The sequence below is a fragment of the Aplosporella prunicola genome, assembly GCF_010093885.1.
Source record: "Aplosporella prunicola CBS 121167 unplaced genomic scaffold K452scaffold_5, whole genome shotgun sequence".
In the NCBI taxonomy this organism is placed as follows: Eukaryota; Fungi; Ascomycota; class Dothideomycetes; order Botryosphaeriales; family Aplosporellaceae; genus Aplosporella; species Aplosporella prunicola.
Window position 1 is genome coordinate 194,120 of NW_022983533.1, and position 16,059 is coordinate 210,178.

Below are 16,059 nucleotides of genomic sequence, written 5' to 3' on the forward strand. Positions count from 1 at the left end.
AGTAGCTCGTACCTACTAGTGTGGAAAGGAAACGTAGACATTTGTGGTAGTGGTGGTGGTGGTGGTGGTGGTGGTTGTGGTAGGAGTGGGAGAGGCAGTGTTTTGGCCAACGCAATACAAAAAGAAACACCAGTACACGAATACAATAGTTTGAGCGGCTGGTGGCAATGGGCATCACACGCGCGCGCCACGGCGGCGGACGGACGGACTGACGGACTGATGGACTGTCGGACAGGGCAAAACAAAACAAACGAAGGGGGTGCTAGCAGCGTGGATGCATGACTTGACTTGGCTGGGGGTGACTGGACTGGACTGGACTGGGCTGGACTGCGCGAGCAAAGGGGCTGCCTCCATGTTTACTGTACCTACCTGTTTACCCACGCACGCACGCACGCACGCACGCACAAACGGCGGACCTGCCCTCTCCCTCTCGTACAGCTGTCTTTCTCGTATCACGGCACCTCAACGGCCTTGCGGCCACACTGCCCGCCCGCGCAGAAGATTGTAAGGCGCGTTATCGGCCATCTAGCTCCGACCGCCACACCGGGCTCTCGTGTCTCACCATAGGAACCCAAGGAACTAAACGGGCGCGGCCCGTGAGCTTGCTGGATGCGCGAGCAGCATTAAGTTGCAGCACCTAGGCGGGCTGCCGCTGCTGAGGCTGGATTTGAGTTTGGGTTTGGGGTGGGTGGGTGGTTACATCCATTGCTGAGCACGCTGAGGTGTGATGCGCTGCGAGGCGGATGCACCGGCCGCGGCCGCGTGAGCGACAAACAGTCTGTCATGCGTGAGCGGATGGTTCTCGGTCTCGGTCTCGCGAGAGAGAGAGAGAGAGAGAGAAAGAGAGAGGCAATAGGGGCTGCTGCGGGTTCGTACAGCTGGATGGCATTCTGGAACTCTCGTCGGCTTGTCGGGCGAGGGCGCGAGGGCCCCGCACCCAGCGTGAGAGGGCTGGGCCGACAGATCCGGGCTACTGTACATCGTTAGTGCCGCGGCGCGCCGGTCGGGTGAGGCGTCCCGCCTCTATTTTTACCTACCAAGGCAGGCAGGCAAGCAGCGGAGCCGTCAAGCGACCTCACGCGCATGGTACTCGGTAGAAGGCGTAGAACATTGCATCGGTGGCGGCAACGCTGCGACAGGCTAACTAGACAATACGACGGGCCTGAATTGCCTACTCCAGAGCCGGTGGGTGGCACTATCCAGAGTCAACACGAGCGCGATACGAGGCTTGGCGCCAGCACATGATCGCTGCATACCGCGCCTTGCACAGTGCGGCCGAGCTTGTCGCCTTCTGGATGACGTCTGGGGATAGTGGCCTGCCCGCCGGGGCCTCGTGTGATGGCAGTGGCACTGCGCTGCGACTTCGTGTTTGCTGCACGGTGCCCTCCTTCTCCGCATCTCAGCGGTCTTGCTAGCTCGTCTTGGGCTGTGCTTGCTTGCTGTCTCTTGACATATCCCTTGCCCGCTCGAATATATAAAGCCCGGCTTCTGTCTTCTTCTGGCTCCATCATCTCATCAGCAATCCTCAGCTCCTCACATCTACTACTCTATCAAACTCTCTCTCTCTACCTCCAAACCTACAACCAACCTCTCCGCAAAAATGCAGTTCACCAACGCCCTCATTGCCGCCATCATGGCCACCGTCGTTGCCGCCGCTCCCACCCCGGCCGACAAGCTCATGACCGACACCCAGGCTGCGCAGTGGACGATCAAGAGCTTCACGCGCTCGTGCAACCAGGCCGACACGTCGTGCCACGTCTCCTTCTCCGTGGACACCAAGAACGGCGCTCCCCAGGCCTGCTCCTACGACGTCTCTGGCCAGCCCGCCTCGCGCACCGACTACAACTCCGTCGCCTGCGGCCCTTACACCATCTCCTCGGGCTGGAGCGGCCAGTTCGGCCCCGACGCCGGCTTCTCCACCCTCGCCGTCACCAACGGCAAGCAGATCATCTACCCGGCCTACACCGACAAGCAGCTTGTCAACGGCCAGGCCGTCGCCCCCGACCAGAGCTACGCTCCCCAGAACCTTCCCGGCCAGTAGTTTAGAGGCGCAGGGTCTTTTGTTGCAAGACAGAAGAGAACGTAGGGCGGATTTCTTTGGTCACGATGGTTCCGAATCAACGTTAATTGCCGGTTGAAAATGGCATCGGATGGGAAAATGCTGGGCTGAGTGGACCACATTCCTTAATGTAGTAATCCTAATCGCTCGATCGACCTCTTTTGTCTTTGTGCTTGCGCTGTGATTTTGCTGCTGCTGCTGCTGCTCATCACTAAGTTAGTAGGTAGTCAGTTATTAGCTAGCATCTCCGGTGAACACTATGCCAATGACACTAAAGGACTCTCCCAAAGAAAACAAAACGGTGAAGCGGCATCGCGGCATCGCGTGCAGCAAAAGCCAAAGCCAAAGCCAAGACCTCGCGGAATGGACGCTCAGACAGCGATGATCAACAGCGGTCGCATGCCTCCACCTTGCACTCACCGGGCAGTTCTAACACAAAAAAAAGCCCTTACCTATGTAAGTCACCAGGGTCCCAGCTCCCACGCGTCCTTTCTTCCCCTCATTAACTACTCCAAGCCTGCAAGCAAGCAAGCAATTAATCGCAAGGTACGTACGGAGTCGTTGGTTAAAGCGAGCAAAGCTCCACCCCCCACCGCGCTGATCGATGAAAATCCCCAATGGAAATCGGCAGATCAGCCGATCCGTCCTTGTTCCTTTTGCCGAGCCTGGCACGGCTTGGACGTCACTGCTTCCTGCTCCCCCTCTCTTGCTCTCGTCAACCTAGGCAAGTAGGTAGGCCGTCAGCCGTCTGCCTTGTCGTTGTCGTTGTCGTCGTCGTCGTCGTCGTCGTCGGTGTTCGTGTTGGAGAACTTGGAGGGGCCCTCCCCCACTTTCACTCTCGCCTCGATGACGGGCTTCGTGTTCGCACTGCCGGTGCTTACTACGTAAACGTCGTTTGTTGTGTCGTTGATCGAGTTTGGTTGCAGCGCCGACTGGGCCGGTGGACGTCACTTTCTTGCCTTCATGCCTTCATGCCTTCATGCCCCGACCACTGACGTCGCCGTGGTTATGTTATCGGCTTCCGGCTTCCGGCTTCCGGCGACCGGGTGCTTCGGCCGTCTTGCCTGCTTGGGTACGTACGGTACGTACCGAGCCATGGATGTAGTTACAGACTGCAAAATGCGGAGGGCGAAGCTAACTGCGCCGCTCCCGCTGCACGCTGCATGGGTGCTGCGCCAAGGCACGCCGTCGCCTTGCCAATACGTACGACGTAACTAAGTATGCGATCATGCTGCCTGTCAATGTCATGCTGCTGCATACGTCGTGAGACGCGGGGTTAAGCTTATCCTGGCGCGCGACGTCTCGAGGCGTGAACATAGTTATCGCTTGCGCACATGGTCTTGGCCTCGTGAGCGGGTGCGGGTGCGGTAGAAGCACTACTACTGCTGCTGCTGCTGCTGCTGCTGGCTGTGGTCTGCGTAGCACGCGTAGGTACGCGGTAAGTAAGCTTCGGCTTGTCGTCGCTCTGCGCTGCTGGTGCTGCCTTGCTGCCCGCTGCTCACCGACAGCCGCACTGCCGCGCCCCGCCTCCCGCGCCAACGCCGACGCCACTCCGTGCGCGCGGAGCAGAGCCGCGGCGATCGGCTTTTTGCCTCTCGCTTCTTGCCTCTTGCTGGCGCTGCGGTGAGGCGGCGACGATCGCGAGCTCGTTGCTCGCTCCGATCGCGGCGGGCTTGCTGGGCGATCGGTGGCGCGCGCAGTGGAGTGCGCTGCTCTGTACGCTCTCACGTCCATCACCGCCACCGCTCAGCGAGACAATGGCAGATGGCGCTGGAAAGAGAAAGAAAGCCAGTTAGGGTGTTCGCGGCATGTATGCGTTCGAAGCCCTTTGCACTTGTGGCTGGGGCTCGGCTGTGTCGCTACTCCTAGCGAGAGGAGAAGTAATCTGTACTCCTACGGCCTACGGATTACTTGGTACCCTCCCCGTTCGAGCTGGACGGTGCATCTCTCTTGACGGCGAGGGGCGTTGCGGCGTTGCCACTGACAGGGCGAGATGCGGTCGTGCCGCTGCGTGCTTATCTACCTACCTATCGTATTTATCTCTCCACCGCTGCTCGAGTTTTGCTCGGTCCGGGGTGAGGCTCTTGGAGCGCGTGGGCGCTTGCTGCTGGGTCTGAGTCGGTTTGTTGGGTTGGGGTATGGGTGTGGGTTTTTGCGGCGAGTGTGTGGATGGTGAGGCGTTGAGTCGGTGAGCCGTGGTTGCTGGTGTGGTAAAGGGGGAGGGGCGGTTTGTGTGATTGTGTTATGCAGAGGGTTTAGAGGGAGAGTGTTTATATGCATAGACGGCTGGACTGATCCTTTTATTTGTTTTATTGTTTTATTTATTTTTTTGTTATTTTATTTTTATTTTTTATAAAAAGTATACAGGCAGTTCGGAAACGTCGAAGCTGTATGGTCTACCAGCTCAACTGGCGCACTCGACTTGTGCTGTTTACAGATACCGACGAAACGGACTGCTGGGGAAGGCTGGAAGCGCGATGTCAAAGATACATAGACATCCTGATCGGAGGCGTGGTTACGTTTGGCAACTCTTGGTCTCTTGCTTTGGTGGAGGCGGAATTGGGACACTTTCCTTTCGAGCATGGAATAGCATATAGGTAAACGGATTGGGTTCATGCTTCATATGGCTTTCATGTTTTTGGACAGAAGTTGAGGGTGTTTGCAGTATAGTGAAGTCTCTAGTGTCTGGTAATTCGCTCATTGTATGTCTTCCTGGTATATTTATTAAAGCGAGTTCTATATTTTTGTGTATCGCGGCCACGGCTCGAAAGTAGCGCGCTTTGAGTCCGTTACATTTTATGGAATAGTGAATCCGCTTACAGGTGGTTCTGACGAAGATGCCCTATATGATGAATTGTTAGCTCTGGGACGTTTAAAATTAAAGTCGGGATGCTGAGAGCTTTTGTGATTACGAGATAAGTGGATATAGGTACATTGGGCCTCGAATACGTGATTCAGAGCTTTAGCGACGAAGTATATCGCATGATATAGGTTCAAAGAGGCAGTGAAACTGGCACTATATAGTAAAGGGCTTCAAGGAGGTAAATACAGAATAAGTGATTGATAATCCATAGTGGATAATGATCAGCAGAACTACCATTTGCAGAAGGCTCGTAACCGATACAAATGCTTAAAACGGGTTATACCGATCGAAACATCAGTCGACTAAAACGCTGCTTCAACACGACCGTATGGGCTATATACTCGCGAAATACCAAGCACAGAACTAGCCTCATGAAACTAATAAGATGTACCACTAGCCAAAAACCCAACGTTACTACTTCCAAGGCCAGAAGAGTCCTACTAGGTCAACATTCCGCAGCACCAAGAACATATACACCAGCAAGCACCGACAGCAGCCTAAAACACTTATAAGTTACAATTCGCGCTCCTAGAAATAGGCATCCATTCAAGCTGAAATGGCCGAATTGGGAGGAGAAAAATCTCCACGAAATCCGAAATTACGGGAAAGGGGACTTCTACGATCGAAAGATCTAAAGACACTGTTGAGGCGCTTAGCAAAGATTTTAACGACGCCGACGACGACGACGACGACGACGAAGAAGAAGAAGAAGAAGAAGAAGAAGAAGAAGAAGAAGAAGAAGAAGAAGAAGAAGAAGGGAAGAATAAAGACATATTATTACTCTACGGGATCTTAATAAAATAATGTACGCCATCAATCTCAAAGCATACAAACAACCATCAAGGCTTACGTATACGTGATAAAGAGCCCATAAACTCGCTAAAAGAAGGCGGTGATTAATTACTACTAACCAGCTACCTTCAAGAAAACACAAACCATACCTACCGAGCATTCATATTCCTTTAGCCCTTAAGCCAGCAGTATAAGACACGGACACTGAAACAAGAAAGATAACTATACTAAACTGTTCAACCAATCCGCCAAAAAAGGAGCTTAAGAACGAAACAAAAGTAACCCATATTTAGGGCAAACAGACGTGCTTTACTACCAACAGTTACCACACATGATCAAACACAGACAGTACTATCAATCATCGCCCTCTTTAGTCTTTACAGTTTACACGACCCTTGCGGAATAAAGTCAAGGTACAAACGCCACAGCAACAAACGACGCAGCAAATCTATCGAGATAGCAACCGGCACCCCAACCTGTGTTCCTTGACTTAATCTTCTGTCTGGAAACCGGCTGTGAACAGTGGTGGTGCAAGAAGCAGACGCGTTGGAGGCTTGGTTGGATGAGAGCTAGTTATATGCGCGTGTGTGAGAGAGGAATCGCGTCATCCGCACCTTTCATCAGCCCATCCCAGCAAGCTCACACACGCCATCAAACTCGTCCTCACTCCCCAAACCCCCGCCTACCTATAATATAAGGTATTATTCCCTCGTATGCGAGCGTGGTGCGGACTTCTTGCCCACCTGTCGTGTCGTTGAATGTATGTATGTATGTATGTAATTACATTTTCGAGACGTTGGCTTTGATTTTGGCTTTGTCTGCTGGATGGGATGCGTATTGCATGGTATAATAGGCTGGAGTATCAGAGACTCATTGGCGTTGCGAGAGCGGTTTTGGCGAAGAAGAAAAGAAAGAAAAAGAAGAAAAGATATGATAAGTGGTAGCAACACCAAACAACTCGCACAACCCCCCTCCCCCCCACTCCCACACACGCAACCCACACTACACACACACAACCCCAACCAACGCCCCAACCGCCCAAACCACACCCCCCCGTCTCACCAACCCCTCAAACACCTCGCCCACCCGCCCCAACATGCCGCGCTGATCCGTCTCTTCCCAAGCAGGCGGCCACGCCGCCTCCGCCCTCACTTCAGCGCTCACGTCGCCCGCCCAGCCAAAGACTGGCGTGTAGTGGATGCGCAGTAGCGGGCCGGCGCGCGATGCCGGCTGCGCGGGCGGCCCGAAATCGAGGTGGGCGCGCCCGAGGTGGGGCTGGGTTTCGTGGCGGGGGAGGGGGGGAGCAGGTGCAGGGGTGGTGGAGGAGGGCGCCTGCGCGGCACTGGCGTTGGAGTGGGCGTTGGCGTTACTGTTGCCGTCGGCGTCGGCGTCGACATCGACATCGATGCCGGAGACCTCTTCGTCTTCGTCGCCTGCTCCGCCTACAGCCCGCCTCTCTCCGTCCGCAGCCGTGCCTCTCTCGCCTTTGCGTCCCACCGCAGCCGCAGCCGCAGTCGATGCTTTCGCGCCTTTACCCACACCAGCAGCGTCAGCATCAACGCCAACGCCCGCCCCGACGCCGCCCGCGCCGATGCCGCCCCACCGCGGCGCCAACGTCCTACAGCAGCGGGCCCAGACGCGGGCGCGCTGGTCCGCAAAGCGAAAGTACGCGTGCGCGGCTGCGCAGAGGCCTGAGACGTCGGATTTTGCGGCGCGGGCGGCGAGGACGGGGCCGAGTTCGGGGGCGGCCCAAGGGGTGAGGTGCGTGAGGGCTAGGGCTGTGATGCAGGGGGTTGTGGTTGACGTTGACGTAGACGTGGGCACGGAAACCGTCATCTCGAACACGACGCGCAGCGCGTTATGCGGGGCGCGCATGGTGATGGTGTGGACGGTTTGGGCGAGCGGGGTTGTGTCCATGCGGATGCTCGAGGCGAAGGTGAAGGGCGAGAAGAGGCGGAGGTACGGGAGCGGGTCGGCGAGGTCCAGGGGCGCGTGGCTGGGTAGGTCGGTTGCGTCGGCCTTGTCCTGCGGCGGTGTGGGGGGACGGACTGGTTTCGCGAGGGGGAGGAAGGCGGTTAGCAGGGTGGAGAGGGGCGGGGCGGGGTGGGATGGTGGCGGGGACGAGGGCGCTGCGGCGTTGATGAGGGCGCTGGGTGGGGTTGGGGTTAGTGGCTGCCTTGTGATGAGGGGAGGGAGACGTACATCAGGTCCTTGCAGTCCTCGTCTTCTTCCCCCGGCGCGGTCATGGCTCTCTCGACCTCGCGCTCGTACTTGCCCACTTCATCCCGCAGCTCGCGCAGCCGCTGCTGCAACTCCTCCTTTTCCTTCTGCTTCGGATCCGTCTCTGTCGCCGTCGCCGCAGTCTTAACCCCTCCTTTCTCCCCCACCCCCTCCGTCCTCACTTCCCCCGCCTCCACTCCCACTCCCGCAACCACATCCGCATCTTTCGCCTTCCCTTTGTCCTTCTCCCCCTCCCTCGACGCTGGCCTCGGCTTAAAAGGCGACGACAGCCGCTGCCCCAACTGCCTCTGCCTCCGCGGCTGCTGCTTCTTACCCGGCGAGTTGAACAAGCCCTCCTTGGGCGGCAAATCGGGCTGCATAGCCGGCGAGCCCAACTGTGCATACCCCGGAAGCCCCGCGGAGTCCGTGGAAGCAGGCGCCGCTGCCCCCGCCGTTGTTGCCGCACCACCAGCACCAGTAGAAGGATGTTGCAACGCAGCCGGCGGCGGCTGCAGCGTCCCCGCCGCGCCAGTCCCAGCTCCCGCGCCAACAGCACCACTCGTCCCAGCACCCTGCGTGCCCTCCTCCGCCGCCGCCGCAGCCGCCTGCTGCAAGATATCACGACTCGGCAGCAAGCGGGCGGTCTCCTGCTCCCCCACCCCAGCACCCTTGCTCTTCGCCGCATCCGCATCTCCATCCCCATCTCCATTCCCCCCCGCAGCCACCTCCTCGCCCAACGCAGGCGCCAGCGCGCGACTCGCTCTCCGCGCACCAGCAGCCGCCGCCGTAGCAATCGCCGAGGTCGAAGGGACAGCAGCGCCTGACGCGCCCGAAGCGCCGGCGGGGCTTCCCCGCTCCCGCTCCCGCTCGAGAAGGTCCGGGTTGAAGCGCGCGCGGGTCGCTTTGGTGGGAGAGAGGTACGAGGGCCGGCGCGGCGGGGTGCGGCGCAGTTGGTTGCGGGGCTGGAAGATGGTGCTTGTTGTCGAGCTTGTGTCTGCTTCTGCTGCTGATGCTGTGTTCGGCGACGTCTTGCGGCGTTTGGGGGAGCGCTGCCCGTCGGCCATTGTTGCGCGTGTACGTAGGCGTGCGTGCGTGCGTATGTGGGCGTGTCGTAGGCGTGGCCGTGTCGTGGTAGTGTTTACCTAAGTCGCAGTCGTCGCGGTTCGCGATGATGATGCCCGGTTGGTGGTGATGTTGTCGCGTCAACACATGACACGGGCACAGCCAGGTAACCCTCCGGGTCGCGCCGAAGCGCCGACGCGCCCGATGACAGCCTCACCATGACCACCACCATCCAAGCTTCCACCTCACAGACCAGCAGCACGAGCAGCACGACTCGCGCGGCCCTAACTGGACAGCCCTGCAGCACAAGCACAAGCACAAGCACAGGCACAGGCACAGGCGCACGCAAAACCACCCACTTGCTTTAATTAGCTACGACAAAGCACGACCGCCTCGCCTACTGCATTCGCACAAAAGAGCAGCCGTGCGCCTTCTCCTATCTGAGATAGATACCCACGTACGCGGGTGGGCACGCAAGTTGCAACCGCACACGTAAGCGAGATGCCGAGCAGCGCTCGCGTGCGCATCGGAGCTCGCGTAGGTGGTTTATCTCCCTACCTACTATTGTATTGTACGTGCACCAGTGGCAGGGCGCGCGGTTTTGGGCTGAGCTTTGGGCAGGCGTCCGTGTGTGTGTCAAACAAGCTGAACTGAACTGAACTGAGCTGCTGAAACCAGGACACTCATTGATGAGGCTGTTCCAAGTTGTTGCTCGTCTATCTGCGATGGCTTGTCCAGATTACATAGGCACACGCGCGCGCTCGTCAGATATCAAATAGGTAGGCAGCTGGGTACAATGCCTAGTCGCTAAACCAACCACTCACTCCCTCAATAAATCAATCCAGTCAATAAATCAATACCTCAATACTCATAGCTCGTAACCCTAACTCCCTCCCAGCCGCCAAAGTAGGCCGTTTGTGTATCCCAGCACCCAACCCAATCATATCCATAAACGCCATCCACCCCAGTCCGCCAGCATGAAGTCCTTTTCCCCTTCCCTTGCCTTCCCTTGCCTCCACCAGCAGTCTTCATCCATCCTAGGTATATCAATACCAATACCATTAGCAATACCCCATCAAACCCTGCCTGCAAGTACCTAGGCATGCTGCTGCGTAAAACCAAGTGACTCAGAGCTCAAGACGCCAGGACGCCGCACAACGCAGATCCGGAGCAGAAAGGAAGAGTGGAGGTGAGAAGACGAGGCCGCCAAACGCCCATGCCGTGCCGTGCCGTGCCATAGACGCTAGGTAGGTACGCTGTCCTTTGGTGGTTATGGATTGCTGCTCAAGCCTGGCCGCTGCTGGGCTGCTCGTGCTGCGTTACGGCTGCTGCGCTCGTGGCCGTGGCTTCTCCTGCCGCGGGCGGTTGCTCGTCTTGCTCTTGCGCCTGTCGCTGTTGTTGTTGCTGCTCCTCAGGCGCCCGCTCCGCTTCCTGGTGCCGCACATGCTGCTGCTCCGGCTCCCTCGCCAGCGGCACCTCTTGCACAGGCGCTTGCGCCGCCTCTGCACTCGCACCCACCTCCTCTCTCACGCCCTGCACAGGCACAGCAGCAACAGCCGCACCCTCCGCCTCAGCCACACTACCGCCTCTCTTCCTCCCACCCCCCAACAACAGCCCACTCAGCCGCCTACTTCTTCTCCTCGCGCCAGCCCCATCGCCCTCCTCTTCCGTCGTCCTCAGTGCCCCCTCGGTGCCAGCGCCGCCTGCACTCCCTCCTCTCCCCTCACCCGCCATCCGCCTTGCCACCGCCATCCGCTCCCCCGCATCGCCATGGTGTCGCAGATGCAAGAACTCGCGCACGCTGCGCCTGTGGTGGTGGTTATGCGTGCGCGGGACGCCCGCCGCCGCCGCGCCGTCGGCATCGAGCGGCGGCGCGAGGATCACGGCTGAAGATGGGGTTTGCGCGGACGTGGCGCTGGTGTTGGTCGGGGCGGGGTGGAGGTCGATTCGGCTGCGGAAGAGACAGGCGTTAGTGGTCTGTTCTGTGCGCGAGTTGAGAGTGGTGTTGGGGCAGGACTTACCAGAGTGGACACGTGCCGCTGACGTTCAGCAGCCATGGGTCGATGCACGCGGGGTGGAACTTGTGGTCGCACGGCAGGACGCGGATGTCCTGGCCGCGCTCAAAGTCGTCAGTGCAGATGGTGCAGCCTTGCGAGTCGGCCTCGTCAGTCGTGGGAGCAGTAGAGGCCGCGGCCACGCCGGCACCGGCGCCTGCGCCGGGTGTCACAGCGTCTCCGTCAGCAGCGGTAGTGGTGCTTGCGGGAGCGGTGGGCGCCTCCTGGCCAGCTTCTCCAGATTTGTGCTCGGCGGCAGCCTGCATGTCATCTGTCACGTCCGCGCTTCCCCTCCTCTCACCGTCGCCGCTGCCCTGCACAGCAGCCGTACCCGTCTCGCCCATCTCGACGTCCGCAGGCTTGGGCTCCGGCTCCGCGCGCTCGCCGAACTTGACAATCGGGATCGTGTCGAGCATTGCGCGAGCGATGCCGCGGGCGCGGGTCTGACGCTGCCCGTCACGACCACCGCGGCCGACCATGACGCCGGGACCGTAGCGCTCGGGGTGGCGGTGGGCGCGCAACGCGCCCGTGACGATGACGACGAGGAACAGGGCCGTGATGATGCCCGTGATGGTGTAGAGGATGATCATGGCGACGGCGGTGGAGGGCGATGGCCCCAGCGGGTTGCTGGGCGACGTGTTGGCGTCTTCGTTGGAGTCGTCGGCGCCGTCCGGGTTGCTGTGGCTGCCGTCGCGCGGCAGGATTGTGACCAGGTACCTCATGGCGTTGGGGGTGTTGACGGTTTTGTCGAGGTCCGTCAGCACCTGCTTCGAGATGGTCGCGTCGACCATTGTGTAAATGTACACGGCGCCGTTGTCGCCCGCGTCGGCGTCCGAGACATTGCAGTAGGATGACGTGGGACTGAAGAGGAGAACGGCGGCCGCCCCGCCGTTGACCACGGTTGCCAGCACATCCGAAGCCTGGGTGAAGCCGGGGTAGGCCGAGGCGTCGCAGTTGATGTAGGCGATTTTCTTGTCGGTCACATTCGACGCCGTGTCGTCTGTCGCTAGGAAGAGCTGGCCCGTCACGCCTTCCGACTGGGCTGAGGGTTAGCGCTCGCTGGCGGCAACATTACCTACTGAACGCGGACACCTACGTCTAGCTGGCTGGCGGCGTTGGTCAGCGGCACAACGGCCGAAATGTTGTGCATGGCCCCTTGGTCGACAACTTTGAGCTGGATACCATCGTCCGTGGGCATGGACGAGTTGGTCGGCGTGATCGTCACGGCGCTGGCGAGGGCGACAATCAGCGCCAGCAGCATGAGGGACGGCATGGCGGCGGAGAGGGACCGGCTAGTCTTTGGCGAAGGCGAGGGCGGCGAGCATGTCGTCGTCGTCGGCGAAAAGTGTAGGCGGAGAAGTCGCGGTGCATGGTGGAGACGGCGGCCATCATCTTTTAGCAGCGATCGGATGGAGCGGAGTCGCGCATGTGGGGGGCGTATCGCCGCCGGCCTGATGAGCCAATCTCACGCCGCCGAGCCCACTGTGACAAGACATCACCACACGCGCACCCTCACGCCGCCGCGACACCAACACGTCAGGCCCACCTCCTCCTCCCACGCCTCGTCGCCCACGGCCCGCACGCCCTCGCAGCTCTGCACCAGCCTCACGACCGCATACGCCGCCTCGGTCAGCGCGTAGCCCTGGCCCACGCACACGCGCGGTCCGCCATTGAACGGAACGTACGCCCAGCCGGGCCGCATCGACGGCGCCGCCCACCGCTCCGGCCGGAACGCGTCGGCGTCGTGCCCGAACTCTTTCGCGCGGCGATGCATTGCCCACGCCGACCACGACACCAGCGTGCCGCGCGCCACGAACACGGGCGCCGTCCCCGTCGGCCCTCCCCCGCGCGGCAGCGTCGTGTCGCGCACGCAGTAGCGCGTGTTGGCCGGCACCACGGGGTGCAGCCGGAGCGCTGATGAATCCGCTTATTAGCTTGCGTACACCATCTTACTTGCGAGGCGCAGTGCTTACATTCGTTTAGACAATGCCGGACATACGTGAGATTCTTGAGCTGCTCGTACGAGGGCGGCTTGCCGTCCAGAGGCGCCACCTCGGCCTTCAGCTTCGCCCAAACATCCCGTCTCCGCGCCAGCACAAAGAACAGGTTCCCCAGCAGCGAGGCCGTCGTGTCCCGGCCCGCGAGCAGCACGTTGAGCAGCTCGTCGCGGATCCGGCGCTTATCCCGCGTGTGCCGCGCCAGCTCGTGCAAGAAGTTGTACTTCCTGTCTGCGGCGCCCTGCTGCTCCTCCTCCTTGGCCTCGCCCCGCTCCAGCGCCTCGCGGTAGCGCAGCGCGTCGTCGACGAACTGGTCGACGTAGTCATGCACGACGCGCACGGCAGGCACGCCATGGACCTGCTCGCGGCGCCAGACGAGGCGGCGCAGCGGCCCCAGCCTTAGCAGCTTCATCGCCTCGCTCTGCGCGACCGCAAACGCCGCCGCGAACCGCGCTTCGCGGCTGTCCGCGTCGCCGCTGCTCGCGGTCCGCAGGCTGCGCACGCTGCGCCCGAACAGGAACCCCGTCGCCGAGTCCATCGTGAGCCGGAAGAACAGGTCCTGCACGTCGACCTCGACCGGCCCGGCGCCAGCGGCGCGCGGCCGCACGTGTGCGAGCAGGTCTTGCACGTGCTGCTCGAGGGCGGCTAGGTCCGCGAGACGCTCGCGCGCAAACGCCGGCCGCATCATGGCGCGGCTGGTCGCCCAGTGCGGCCCGTCGGTCGTGAAGATGCCCGCGCCCAAAAAGGGGCCAAGCGCCGGTGCCCGGAATGGCGCGATGGCGTAGTCCGCGAAGTTCGTGCTCAGGATCGCTTTGACGTTGGCAGGGTCCATGGTCGTGATAGCTGGTGCCCCTAGGCGCAAACTGCGGTATGTTGACCCATATGTGCGCAGACGGTGCGTCAGCGTGTCGAGGACGCGATGGGAGCGTGCGGCTCGGAGGTTGCAGAGGAGCATATCGAGGCCCAGGACGGGGTCCTTATGCGGGTAAGAGGGACATGGCAGGCAGCCATTGGAGAATTTGTACTTTCGCCGAGCCAGATAGAGCGCGACCCGGTTATAGAGAGACAGGAGGAAGAGGGTGAGAGCAGCGAAGAGGAGAAGGGCAGACATGGATTGGTTCATTGCCATGATTGCAGTCGAAGCTGTTGTGGAAGGATAGTTTGAGCGACGACAGCACTTCTTGTACTCAAGTTTCAAAGCGGAGAGAGTCTTGTCTCGAGCCTCCAAGCTTGAGGCGAACGGCGTGCCCGAGTCTGTGCCCGCATGGCTGCGCCGTGCAATCAACCCACGAGTTGGCGTTTTATCCTGGGGGCAATATAGAAGACTGCAGCCCAAGAAAAGCTAGCCAATCCCCACTATTTCTTACCTGGCCACGAGATTCCACACTGTGGATATGCATGGGCGAGAAGCTGACAGCGAGCGGTTTCGGACGCAGCTGAGACTGAGGCTCGTCTTCGCCGAGGCGTCCAATGAGACAGGTCCAGCATCGGCGTCAGCACGAACGGCTTCCACCAGTTCCTACAGGTTGGGCGTGCCCCGTAAGATGCTTTTGCAGTAGTCTGCATCCACAAACCCGGGAATATTTGTTGTCCTAAGGCCAGAAGAGACAAGTGTGGAGAATGTTGTGTATCGCAGCAACTTGACGCGCGAAACGGGACTCGCAACAAGCGTACAGATCCTTATTGGCAAATAAGGAAATAGCCCTGCAGACGTGGAGGGTAATCCTTCCACGCCCCGTCGGCAATCCCGAACGCCAATGTGTGCAGCATTTACTCTCGAGGGTAGATACGCCAAGCGATCCGTCCCAAAGCACTTGGACCTCTGGCAAGCTCTCGTGAAGCGAATCAGAGACCATCGTCATGGCGTTCTTCATGTATGTATGCCCCGTTAACTATTGCCTCACGGGGCAGGAGGGTTCGCGCCAAACGACAGCGCAAGGCTGCGGCAGCTTACGCCGCCCTCGAAGCGGCGCCAGTAGCCAGCAAATGAGGCGCACTTTGGCGTACGCCGCTGAGACAGGATCTGCTGCTGCAGCCGAGCACGCGTCGTAGGTAACTAAAGGCGAGGTCGAGGCCTCGTTGCATGGAGCCAGCTGAGGACTTTGTGGCGGTGAAATTAAGGTTGCGTGGAACGAGTGTTGGCTGTACCGGAGTGGCCGGTGATGCTTCGGGTCGCTTCAAGGGGGCCATTTCTCTTCCCTCTCCAATGACGAGCAATTGGCTACCAATGGCGTCGATGGATTCTGTATTATCCAGGCTAACTTGTACCTGTTCAGCTTCTCATTCATGCCGTCATACAAACGGTCTTCCCGCTGTGCAATCCGGCTACGTCCGGATATAAGACACGTCCGGAGATGCGTGCATCTGGCTGACAGCTTCATGCATGACCCCTGGACAAATCATAGGGAACCTGAGGGGCGGTGGTGTGGCGCCTGTGGCTTAGACGTTGACGTACACTGCCTTGTGCGAGGCTGGTGACGGAGTGGCATAATGCACCGGTGAACTCGTGCTCACCGCCAAGACAGCGAAGAGGCATGATATTTAAAAGAAATACAAAACAGGACAGCGTGAGAAAATATTAGTTCTTTGTCGCTTCTTATCCAATAGCACAAGTGATTCGATTCTGTATTACTGACTGCACCACCATTAGGAAATCAGCATTGGTGCACAGAGTATTGGCAGCATTGAAACCGGAAGAGCCTGATACAGTACGATGTGGCCTAACAGCAAGTCGAGAGTATCTGAGAAACAATGGCTGTCGGCAACTCCGTGTCGTCCTTTAATAGTACCAAATTACTGTCACCTGCTGATCTGTGCAATGCTCGGCTTTTCTTCCAGCACATGCCTTGGGTTTGACGGGCTTGCATCTGGAATTGGACTCAAGCCACCCACAAACGTGACCTGCTGAAGACGGGGGATGTCCAACGGTGCCGTCACTGGACCCCTCATCCCCTCAAGCTGACCATGCATTCTTGTGATTCGATCCCTTGCCACAGAAATAGAGTCTCGAGG

General features: G+C 59.4%; 4 protein-coding genes across 4 annotated transcripts; 1 reads left to right on the forward strand and 3 right to left on the reverse strand.

Moving 5' to 3' along the window:
• Positions 1 to 1,313: 1,313 nt before the first annotated feature.
• Positions 1,314 to 2,213, forward strand: K452DRAFT_284290 (uncharacterized protein). The gene has a single exon (XM_033539921.1). It carries the CDS (start codon positions 1,601 to 1,603, stop codon positions 2,039 to 2,041), a length of 441 nt encoding a protein of 146 aa, XP_033400623.1. The 5' UTR covers positions 1,314 to 1,600; the 3' UTR covers positions 2,042 to 2,213.
• Positions 2,214 to 3,132: 919 nt separating this feature from the next.
• On the reverse strand, positions 3,133 to 3,922 carry K452DRAFT_132058 (uncharacterized protein). The gene has a single exon (XM_033535296.1). The coding sequence runs from the start codon at positions 3,791 to 3,793 to the stop codon at positions 3,194 to 3,196; it is 600 nt and encodes a 199-aa protein (XP_033400624.1). The 5' UTR covers positions 3,794 to 3,922; the 3' UTR covers positions 3,133 to 3,193.
• A 2,545-nt stretch (positions 3,923 to 6,467) lies between these two features.
• K452DRAFT_356267 (uncharacterized protein) lies at positions 6,468 to 9,065 on the reverse strand. Its single transcript, XM_033546034.1, has 2 exons — positions 7,917 to 9,065; positions 6,468 to 7,863 (listed from the first exon to the last, which is right to left on the reverse strand). The coding sequence occupies exons 1-2, from the start codon at positions 8,996 to 8,998 to the stop codon at positions 6,717 to 6,719; spliced, it is 2,229 nt and encodes a 742-aa protein (XP_033400625.1). The 5' UTR covers positions 8,999 to 9,065; the 3' UTR covers positions 6,468 to 6,716.
• A 1,215-nt stretch (positions 9,066 to 10,280) lies between these two features.
• K452DRAFT_305872 (uncharacterized protein) lies at positions 10,281 to 14,176 on the reverse strand (the record flags this gene model as incomplete). The annotated part of the gene is made up of 5 exons (XM_033542933.1): positions 10,281 to 10,947; positions 11,018 to 12,087; positions 12,147 to 12,501; positions 12,550 to 12,964; positions 13,024 to 14,176. The coding sequence occupies 5 exons, from the start codon at positions 14,174 to 14,176 to the stop codon at positions 10,281 to 10,283; spliced, it is 3,660 nt and encodes a 1,219-aa protein (XP_033400626.1).
• Positions 14,177 to 16,059: the final 1,883 nt, after the last annotated feature.

Coding starts and splice junctions, on each gene's coding strand:
- K452DRAFT_284290 (XM_033539921.1), top strand. CDS start 1,601: ATGCAGTTCACCAACGCCCTCATTGCCGCCATCATGGCCACCGTCGTT.
- K452DRAFT_132058 (XM_033535296.1), bottom strand. CDS start 3,793: ATGGACGTGAGAGCGTACAGAGCAGCGCACTCCACTGCGCGCGCCACC.
- K452DRAFT_356267 (XM_033546034.1), bottom strand. CDS start 8,998: ATGGCCGACGGGCAGCGCTCCCCCAAACGCCGCAAGACGTCGCCGAAC. Junction 7,864..7,916: donor GAGGACTGCAAGGACCTGAT/GTACGTCTCCCT, acceptor AACCCCACCCAG/CGCCCTCATCAACGCCGCAG.